Source organism: Balaenoptera acutorostrata, chromosome 4 (genome assembly GCF_949987535.1).
Source record: "Balaenoptera acutorostrata chromosome 4, mBalAcu1.1, whole genome shotgun sequence".
NCBI lineage: Eukaryota > Metazoa > Chordata > Mammalia > Artiodactyla > Balaenopteridae > Balaenoptera > Balaenoptera acutorostrata.
In genome coordinates, this window is record NC_080067.1 from 64395181 (window position 1) to 64406027 (window position 10847).

Here is a 10847-nt window from a genome sequence, read left to right on the forward strand (position 1 = left end):
GCCCTGCCGCTGGGGGCGGCTCCAGAACACTTCCGGGAGGCTCCTGTGGGGAAGTGTTTGGGTGTGTGCTTCCGGCGGCTTCCTGGCTGGTTCCTCAGCCTCCCGGACCATCGGGCTGAAGTAGTGGGCAGGGAACGGGGCGCTGGCAACCCCCGGTCGTTGGGCCCGTCAGTCTCTAGCCATGGACCGGGACCTTATGCGGCAGTCACTGAATTTCCACGGGCCGTCATTGCTCTCCCTGCTCAGGAGCGAACAGCAGGACAATCCGCACTTCCGGAGCCTCCTGGGGTCGGTGGTCGAGCCTGCCCGGGGCCCGCCGCCCCAGCAGCAGTTACAGGGAAGGTAATGGGACGGCGGCGCCGCTACGAGACGGGGGAGGGGACGCAGCTCCGGGCTCCTCTACCGCAGTCGGCCGGCTGAGTCCTGAAGGAGCAGAGCCGAGGCCGTTAGCACGTGAGAACTGCGGCGCTAGTTCCGAGGGCAGGATGGAGGAGGGTGCCCACTCCTGGTGTGAGGGCAATGCAGGATGCGGGCTGAACTTTTTAAATCTGGTACTGCACTACCAGAGGCGCGGATTCTTTAGCTAAAATCTCTTGGGCTTGTGTGTCTGCCGCGGCTGTCCCTTTTTTAGTTTCCGCGCCCTCCACCTACAGACCGGCGAATGAGGGAATCCTTGGTTAAAACTTTTTTTCGGAGGATGTACGGCCAAGAGCTTAGGACGGACCCGATTGGGCGATGAAAGCCGTGAGCAGAAGCTTGGACAAGGTTTTGCAGGTAAACCAGTTTTCATAAATGTTGTTTCTTTTTAAGAAAAGAGAAGAGAGTTGAAAACATTGAAATACAAAAATTCATTTCCAAAAAAGCGGATCTGCTTTTTGCACTTTCCTGGAAATCAGATGCACCTACAACTTCTGAAGTTAATGAAGACGATGAAGGTGAGATTAATCTTAAAATCGTTTGATTGCGGTTTGGCTTAACAGCACTTCAGATGAACACAAAACTATTGTTAGTAATTTTGTTAATTATTTTTTCAGAGCATTATGCAATCATGCCACCTTTAGAGCAATTCATGGAGATACCTAGTATGGACCGGAGAGAGCTCTTTTTTCGAGATATTGAGCGTGGTGATATAGTGATTGGAAGAATTAGTTCCATTCGGGAATTTGGGTTTTTCATGGTGTTGATTTGTTTAGGCAGTGGCATTATGAGAGATATATCCCACTTAGAAATCACAGTAAGTTATTCACTTTTCAGTTATTTGATTGTTTCTGTTTTGGATAAAATGTCATCTCAATGCAAAACTTACGTCTTTGTATCCAGTTGTAATTAAGTGTACCCTGCAGACATAGTTTTGAGAATTAAATAAGTATTAATTAATAACAATTAAATAAGTATTAAGTAAAAAGTATAAATATAAAGCACCTTTCCTTTTTAAAAAATAATCAGCAGTAATAGAGTTACTTACAGTTTCTGGCACCATTTCTAGTTTCGGGGGTTTTGGTCCCTTTGGTTGGCAGGGGTGGGGTCCTTTTTTAAACGCTCAAAGAGATATCAGTGGAGATGGTGAGATTGATTAGTAGCCTGGGGTTATTTCTTCTAGTTGAACATGTCTTTAATTATTTAGTATTTAGCATTAGATACTTGTATGTGGATAATTTAGAAACAAATTCTTGTCTTATTTATTCAATATGTATTTACAGTAATTAAATTAAGTGGTTTGTACATTCTAATAAGATGCTTTGCCCAAGGTGAATAGACCTAAATTTGAAATAGTATGTCACTTTAATTTAAAAGGTTTGATATTTACTGTCTGTTAAGGCAGATAGAAAGGAAGGAAAAGCAGAAGGTATCACAAACTGGATACCAGACGTAAACTTTGAAGAATTCACATTTCATTTTCTTTGGAACTCTCCTACTTTCTGGACAAGCTTTAGTTTTATATTTAACAAGCACAAAATAACTTTTTGTTTCATCATCCATACTTATATGTGGTTCCTACAACTAATTGCAAATTTCATGAGATTTTAGTTTTTGACCTGAACCAGAAAACTTGTTTTATTATGTTTAGGCACAGAAATTATTAAAATCCTTATTTAAATTTAGACTCTAGGGTGCTAGTTGTTTTCTTAATGTTCCTGTCAACTATTAGCTGTTTATACTGAACAGCTAGAATAAAACAAGACACTTCTCACCAAAGAATAGAATGTCTGGTGTTTTACAGTACTTCTCATTGCAGGCTCTATGTCCACTAAGAGACGTGCCTTCTCTCAGTAACCATGGGGATCCTTTATCATATTACCAAATTGGTGACATCATTCGAGGTAATCAGTTTCATCATATTAATAAAAAAGTAACAGTTGTCATATTTGTTAGTTTGCATTGCCTTGTTAATCAACTCAATTTTCTTATTTTTTAAGCTGGAATCAAGGATATCGACAGATATCATGAAAAGCTCGCTGTATCTCTATATAGCTCATCTCTTCCACCACACCTATCTGGTATTAAATTAGGTGTAATTAGTTCCGAAGAACTTCCTTTGTACTACAGGTAATTTATCCACATTGTCTCAACAAGTTAAGTGGAAAACAATTTCTTTGCTAAAAAATAGCAAATTTTGCCCAACTTCTAACAAAGTAGAATTCTAATTTCTCTCATTTCAAAATATGCTAATTTTATTTTTATAACCCTTAAATTTTTTCAAACTTGGCAAAAGGAACCAAGTCATTATTGCCACACTTTCATGTACAAAAATGGTCTGAGTATTTAAATCCCATGTGATAATATTATTTCCTTAATGAAAATGGGGCATGCTAATCGTGTTAATCATTTTTATATTTTTGTTGTGACTTTTTTTTTTTTTTTTTTTTTTTTAAGGAGAAGCGTTGAACTAAATAGCAATTCTTCAGAATCCTATGAGAATATCATGCAGAGTTCTTTGGGATTTGTTAATCCAGGAGTAGTTGAATTCCTTTTAGGAAAACTAGGAATAGATGAATCTAATCCACCATCTTTAATGCGAGGCCTGCAAAGGTATAGTAAATCAGTATTATTCTATTAAGTGGTGAGGTCAGTGGTGCTGAAGTCAAAAGCTGCATAACTGAAGAAAATACTCGATTATCCTAAGCTTGCTGCCAAAGTTTGAGTGAACTAGGTGATCCCCTCCTTCTGGAATGGAGTCTTTCATCAGTGATTGATGTGTGCCATGTGACCAGGTAGATGCAGAAAAAATTTATAAGATGCAGAGAAAGATGCAGAAAAAAATATTTAACAATAATAGTCATTCCTGAGAGTTCAAGAATTTTGCTTTGTAAATAAAATACAAATTTCTTGCTTGGGATTCAGTTTTTATTGTCAGGTGGAGAGATATAGTTACCCTAAAAAGTATTTACAGTTTGACTTTTATTTTCTTTAATAGCAAAAATTTCTCTGAAGACGATTTTGCTTCTGCATTAAGAAAGAAGCAGTCTGCATCTTGGGCTTTAAAATGGTATGAAGACTGTCTTTCAACACTTGCATTAGTCTAAAAGGTTCGGTTAAGGCAAGCATGCTTCTGTCATCTTTAAAACGAAATTTGTTTATAAATGAATTTAAATGATACCTTTTTGACGTTAGCTTTGTTAAAGGTGTAAATGGTGTTATGTTGTAAACTTTAAAGATTTAAGTTTAGCCAATATTTTTAATTTTTTAAAAAAGGAATTAGTATATCAATATCTGGATTTCATAAGTATTTGTTATGAAATTATCCAAAGACAGAATACTTCTTAGTTATGTTGAGAATATCAAAGACTAAATATTAACCAAATTTGATTTGCTTTAAAATTTTATTTGTGCTGACATTTTGTTTGGATATTCTGTGAAATATTTGTTATGTATGCTTTACAAACACCTTTTTAGTGTGAAGATTGGAGTTGATTATTTTAAGGTTGGACGCCACGTGGATGCTATGAATGAATACAATAAGGCTCTGGAAATAGATAAACAAAATGTGGAAGCTTTGGTAGCTCGTGGAGCATTGTAAGTGGATAATGGGTTTTAAGGAATATTTACAAGGTAAATGTGTATAAGATTTATGAATAGCTCACAAGATAAATTCCTCTAATTTTGTCTCATATCTATAGATACGCAACAAAAGGAAGTCTGAACAAAGCAATAGAAGATTTTGAGCTTGCATTGGAAAACTGTCCAACTCACAGGAATGCAAGAAAATACCTCTGCCAGACCCTTGTAGAAAGAGGAGGGCAGTAAGTGTCAGATTTTGTTTAATAGCAAAGATCTAATATTCAACCAGGTACTATAAAATCTTGAACTTAACATAAGGAAATAGCATCTCTAACTCAGTTCAGACACTCTTAGTTTCAATTTTGGTTGAAAATGTTTTTTAAATATAGTCCTCTATACATTTTCTAGTCCTTTTTTTCCTTCTTTATTACTTAGGTTCTTTAAGATAGGAGATATTTTAGTGTCTTGACTTCACTGTTCTGAATATTTTCATTACACAGAAATATAAATGTAAAGATACAAGAAATTAGGTAAATATTCTTTTCCTGGACATACACTAGAAGTTTTTGTTTAATAGACAGAAATTTCTAATTTATTTCATCATTTTAGTAATTATGATGCCGGAAATATAAGTTGAGAACTCTAGTTAATTGTGAATAAGATTTCACTGTTGTATTTAGCTTATTGCTCTACTTTGTCCAGTGAAATCCACAAGACTTAGATTAAACGAAGAGCAAAACATTAAGAACAAACTCTATAACCTATCTTACTGTCCTGAGATACTGGCATAATACTTGGCATAGTAGTTTTATAATAAATATTTAATGACTAATAGACTAGTCTAATTTATAAAATATTTTGAAGAAACATAATACTTTAAATATAAATGATTTGCTAACACTCTGCTTTAATAATTAAAGACCAGTTTATGATTAATAGCATCTTTTTGCTGCTAATTTTTTAAATAGAATCATCTCTTTTCTGTTTCATGAATTTGCCTGATCATTCCAGTTTGTATGATCATTCCAGAACTTCATATAAATGAAATTTTGTAATATTTGTTTTTAACTGATATGAACTTCTACTTGGACCCAAGTGTTTGGAGCAGCTTTTTACTTTCTCACTAGGTACATAAGCTAGTACCTACTTACATGTGGTTGTCTTATTATTCACATATTTGTGATTTTTAGCTCAGTGAATGACAACACCATCTATTCCATCATCCAGGCCAAAAATGTTGATCGTCTTTGGTCCCTTACTCCCCTCATCCAGTCTGACACAAGTGATTCCATTGAACCCACTGGTTTTTAAATTTGCTTTATAGTAATTACTTTTTCCTCCTTTCCAAAACCTGAAAATATTTTGCAAAATCCTTTCACTGCTGTGTATCTAAACTTTCTAATTCTCATTTTTCACAACATAGACTTGTGAACATCATCTAATAATTATCCTATCTACAGGCTGGTTGTGATATACATGTATGCCTTGGTATTTCCAACTTTAGCAGTGAATTTTCTGGGAAAATTTTTCTGTAGAAAGGAAAATTCTTCATAAATTACTAGGAAAAGCCAGCCTATCTAATTCTGTACTAAAGCTCAAGATCATAGTAAATTTACAGAGGATATCAGTTGATCATGTGTTTTCACGTATTATACCAAAATGCCAATGCTTGACCTACAGTATAGCTTTAGTTATCAGTAATAGATTCCTATTCGTTTTTTTGTTTGTTTAATTAAGATATAATTAACATATAACTTTATATTAGTTTCAGGTTATGTGCAGTAAATGATTAGATATATGTAAATATCGTGAATTATTGACCACAGTAAGTCTGGTTAACATTCATCATCATACATAGTTAAATTTTTTTTTTTCTTGTGATGAGAACTTTAAGATGTACTCTCTTTGCAACTTTCAAATATACAATATAGTATTAACTGTAATCACCATGATGTACATTACATCCCCAGGACTTTATCTTATAACTGGAAGTTTATAAGATAAACCACTTTCACCTACTTTGCCCACACCCCCCCCCACCCCCACGTCTGGCAACCACCAATCTGTTCTCTGTATCTTTGAGTTCAGTTTTTCTGATTTGTTTTATGTGGTTTTATATTGTTTTTTTACCAAAAAAAAAAAATAGTTGTAAAAGCACAATATTTAAGTATTGTTCAATTTGAAAATAATTTGCTGGGCTTCCCTGGTGGCACAGTGGTTGAGAATCTGCCTGCCAATGCAGGGGACACGGGTTCAAGCCCTGGTCCGGGAAGATACCACATGCCGCAGAGCAACTAAGCCCGTGCGCCACAACTACTGAGCCTGCACTCTAGAGCCTGCGAGCCTAGAGCCTGTGCTCTGCAACAACAGAAGCCACCACGATGAGAAGCCCACGCACCGCAACAAAGAGTAGCCCCCGCTCACCGCAACTAGAGAAAGCCCGATGCAACAATGAAGACCCAACACAGTCAAAAATAAAATAAATAAATTAATTTATTTAAAAAAAGAAAATAATTTGCTGAACATGGTTTTTCCCCTAATAAATTGTCTCATATACGCCTCTGCCGTATATGCATATTTGAGGACTTCTAATTTTTACTCAAAAAAAAGCTAAAGTTTCCTTTCAAATTTAGGTTAGAAGAAGAAGAAAAGTTTTTAAATGCTGAAAGTTACTATAAGAAAGCTTTGGCTTTGGATGAAACTTTTAAAGATGCAGAGGATGCTTTGCAGAAGCTTCATAAATATATGCAGGTGATTCTTTATTTCCTCTTAGAAATTTAATGAGATTTGAAATTAATGCCAAAACTTAACTTTCTTCTAGGGAAAACTATTATAGATCATTTAATTAAGGCATTATGAAGAGTTTTTTAGATATAGCTTTTCTTAATTGGGTTTGACATTGCTTCATAGTTTTGTTAATACTCAAAAGTAAAAATAGCCCTGTAAGAAAATTCCCGTTGCTTAAATTTGGTATGTGGATTTGAGAAGTGTCCTTGTAGTGAGCTTTCCTGGTGGTTACAGAATTCAGTATTGTTACTGTAATTGAACTAATTATAAACCTTTTTGAGAAATATTTTAAACTGTTTTTTCCTGTAATACTGATGATGATGTTTTCTCATGCATTTTCTTCTGAATTGGACCATTGCTGCTGTGTCTGTGACATCTGGTGCTGCTCATCCCCATCCTCAAACTGGAAAATGATTTCTTATATAATCATGCATCCAACTGGGCTGTGCTATTTTTTAAATGGTTTGTATTTGAACATGGTGATTTCCCCCTCAATTCACCTTAATGGAATTTCTTTATTTGAATTTTATTTATAAAATTTGTGTTCTGTTTAAATTTTTAATGTTTTTTAATAATTTTTCATGTATTTTATTTTTTCCCTTTCTTGCACTCTGGGTCATGGGAATCGATGCAATGGCTTCCCCTTTTTTCATGGAATACCAACTGCAATTGGTCCTCAATACTGTTCTGGCTGTTCCAATGATTAATGCCAAACACCTGTGTGATTAATTTTTATATGTTAAAAATACTTGTTTAATGCTGGATATATGGTGATTTGGGTATACCACATTTGGTTTCTGGTTGGGGGGTTGGTCTTTTGAAAACTGGGTTTTATATATTCTGCTATTTTTAACGTGTGGTTTTTTCCGATATCTGGGTTCTAAAAGAAATCTTTGGAATTAAGAGAAAAACAAGCTGAAAAGGAAGAAAAGCAGAAAACAAGGAAAATAGAAACAAGTGCAGAAAAGTTACGTAAGCTTTTAAAAGAGGAGAAAAGGTAAACTATGATATTCAGTATTCTTAAACTTAAAGCAGGTACTAAGTTGAACCAAAGTGCCATATGGGAGGTAAAGTAAGTAAAACATAAAAGTGTTTCAAGTCATAATCAATGATTCTTAGCAAGTATGTGTACCATAAATTTTTCTATAAAAGAGATAAAGCAAAGTGGAATGGAAGGCTAGAATTCTACAAAAAAAAAAAAAATTTAATCTTAGAATTAAAATATGTAAGTCATTTAATTATCTGTATTTTAGGGAGAAATGTTTTAGAACTAGAGCAGTAATTTTCAACTGGGAGTGGTTTTGTCCCCCAGAGGACATTTTTGGTTGTCATAACTGGTAGAGTGCTATTGGCATCTAGAGGGTAGAGGTCAGGGATGCTGCTAAACTTTCTACAATGATGTAGGATTCCCCCCCCACCACCCTACCCTCCCAGCAAAGAATTATTCGGCCAAAAATGTTAATAGTACTGAGGTGGAAAAACTATGAACTAGAGGTAGCCAAATATAAAACCTCAATTCTCTCCTTTATGTATTCATATGTTCTTAAATTTTTAAGGTAATATGGGAAATGTCACTGTGTCTTTCAGAAATGATGGATTTGCTTACAGTAACAACTGTCTACACAAGTATTTTTTTCCAAAAGTCATGACATGGTAAAATTGGATCTTGTAGTAACTAAGATTATTATTATAATTCCTTATCTAAGCCACAACTTTTATGAAAATCTTTAGACAGAATAAAATAGAACTAAAATCTTTATGGATAATTAAACATTTTTATACTCAACATATCTGATGAGTTAACTACATTTTTTTAGGCTAAAGAAAAAAAGAAGAAAATCAACTTCTTCCTCTTCAAGTGTTTCTTCTGCTGATGAATCAGTTTCTTCTTCTTCATCCTCTTCCTCTTCTGGTCACAAAAGGCATAAGAAACATAAGAGGAATCGCTCAGAGTCTTCTCGAAGTTCCAAAAGGCATTCAGCTAAGGCATCCTCAAATCAGGTAGATCAGAATAAGAAAGATGAGTGCTTCCCAGTTCCAGCCAATACTTCAGCATCTTTTCTTAACCAAAAACAAGAAGTGGAAAAACTACTGGAAAAGCAGGATAGGTTACCATATCAAAAGAAACAGGTAAAAGAAAAAGATAGATGCCCTCTTTCTTCATCTTCAGTTGAAATTCCGGATGATTTTGGAGGTAGGTCTGAAGATCCAAGAGATTTTTATAATAGCTATAAAACTCAGACAGGTAGTAGCAAAACAGAAAAGCCACATAAATCAGAAAGACATTTTTCCAGTAGAAGAGATTCCTCAGATTCCTTCTATAGGAATTCAGAGGACAAGATAAAAATTTATGGTTATAGAAGATTTGAGAAAGATACAGAAGGAAGAAAAGAACACTATAGAAGGTGGGAGCCAGGTTCCATGAGATATTCCACTTCACCAGCAAGCTCAGACTACTCTTGGAAGTCAGTTGAAAAATATAAAAAATACACTTATTCTGGATCACGTGATTTCAGTAGACATGAGCAAAGATATCAATTAAATAAAAATCAAGGAGAATATGAAAGAGAGGGTAATTTTGAGGAGGATGTTAAAACAGAGGTTCCAGAAGAGGGACTAAGTAGCAAAGAGCATTCAGAAAGTGGAGTTAAAAAAAAATTACCTCAAAATTTACTCAATATATTTAATCAGATAGCTGCATTTGAGAAAGAAAAAGGAAATAAGCCAAAAAATTAATATGCCAAGGGGATCAGCACCATTACACTAAAGGCTTTTAATAAAAGGTTTTGGTCTTTTAGTAATAACAGTCCAGTGCAGAAATATCTGCTCCTGCAGTTATTTTATTTGTAGAGACTACAGAAATCAAGTGCTTTTTATAGTGATCCTCAAAGTATATTTCAGTTGTAGGTCCCCTTTTCATAGCTTGATTTTTTTCAGGCTTTTCTTGTGTATGTTTATATACAGTTATTTCTTAACTCTGATGATTTAAACTTCTTCACCTGAAGATAACACTCTCAAAGTATTGTTTCTTCATTGTATTATGGTGTGTGAGAATTCCTTGGGTCCACCTTATCCTGCTGTTTGAGAGAATATTAAATTTGTGCATTGAACACTTGGATCGTTTTTATCAAAAATTATTTCATTCTCTCCTCTGTTAAATTAAAAGCTCTTGACTTTTGAAACAAATATATTTGAATGTTTCATAAGTACCATTTTATATTCATTGTTTAAATATTAAGTTTTTTGCATAACTTTTATTTTAAAATGGTAGATTATCTGTCTTGTCTAATTGACCTCTAAACCCTGATTTAATTAAAATGGTTTATGTGTCAGCTATTTAACAAGTACCTTAGGAATAAAGCCATGAAAGTTGACTAGGGCCCATTTTACTTATTTCTCTTGTTCTCCCCCCTTCTTGCTAGCAATATAGCACTAAGAAATTTCTTTAAATATTGGCAAGACCCTAAGAGACTACATTCCAGGCAAAAATAGATCAGAGCAGGAAAGAGTTCTTTTAGCAAAAACAGCAGTGGCAAGTGAAACACACTATAAATCTGGTCTTCCACTATGGGAAAGGAAGTTAGGAAACTGTCCTAGTATTGCAAATGTCCAGTTGGGAAGGCACTGGGCCTGTTTCTAAATAGCCTAGAGCTGGCCTGCATTTCTGCTTTTCTTCCTTAACACCTCTCCTCTGATACCTCCTTTCTTAGAGTCTGAATAAATGACTAGGCTGACAGAGCCTGGGCTTAGAATAAATTTCAGCAACTAGAGCTGAAGAAGGAATGGACTTGGATGGTAAGGATCCTCCCCAAATTATTGAAAACAGTATAGACAGGGATAGAGATAGATATAAATAGAAGTCCTAGGTGTTTATAATGGGCTTTAGGATCTTTCCAACTCATGATGACACTGGATGGGGTTGGAGGGTAGTGAGTATCCATCTACAAAGGTCTAAGTGACAGAGAATGATAGAGGAAGAAGACAGTCCTTGTTCTGTCTTGGCGTTCCTGCCAACAGTAAAATACCGAAAGTTAGTACAACTGGATGTGTACTATTTGTGA

The 10847-nt window shown here is 35.0% G+C and overlaps 1 protein-coding gene across 1 annotated transcript; it reads left to right on the top strand.

Annotated features, from left to right (window-relative positions):
• The first annotated feature begins 17 nt into the window (after positions 1–17).
• Positions 18–9904, top strand: TTC14 (tetratricopeptide repeat domain 14). Its single transcript, XM_007195369.3, has 12 exons — positions 18–342; positions 811–935; positions 1035–1234; positions 2237–2321; positions 2418–2547; positions 2875–3030; positions 3416–3487; positions 3895–4014; positions 4119–4241; positions 6633–6750; positions 7674–7783; positions 8604–9904. The coding sequence occupies exons 1-12, from the start codon at positions 182–184 to the stop codon at positions 9520–9522; spliced, it is 2319 nt and encodes a 772-aa protein (XP_007195431.1). The 5' UTR covers positions 18–181; the 3' UTR covers positions 9523–9904.
• Positions 9905–10847: the final 943 nt, after the last annotated feature.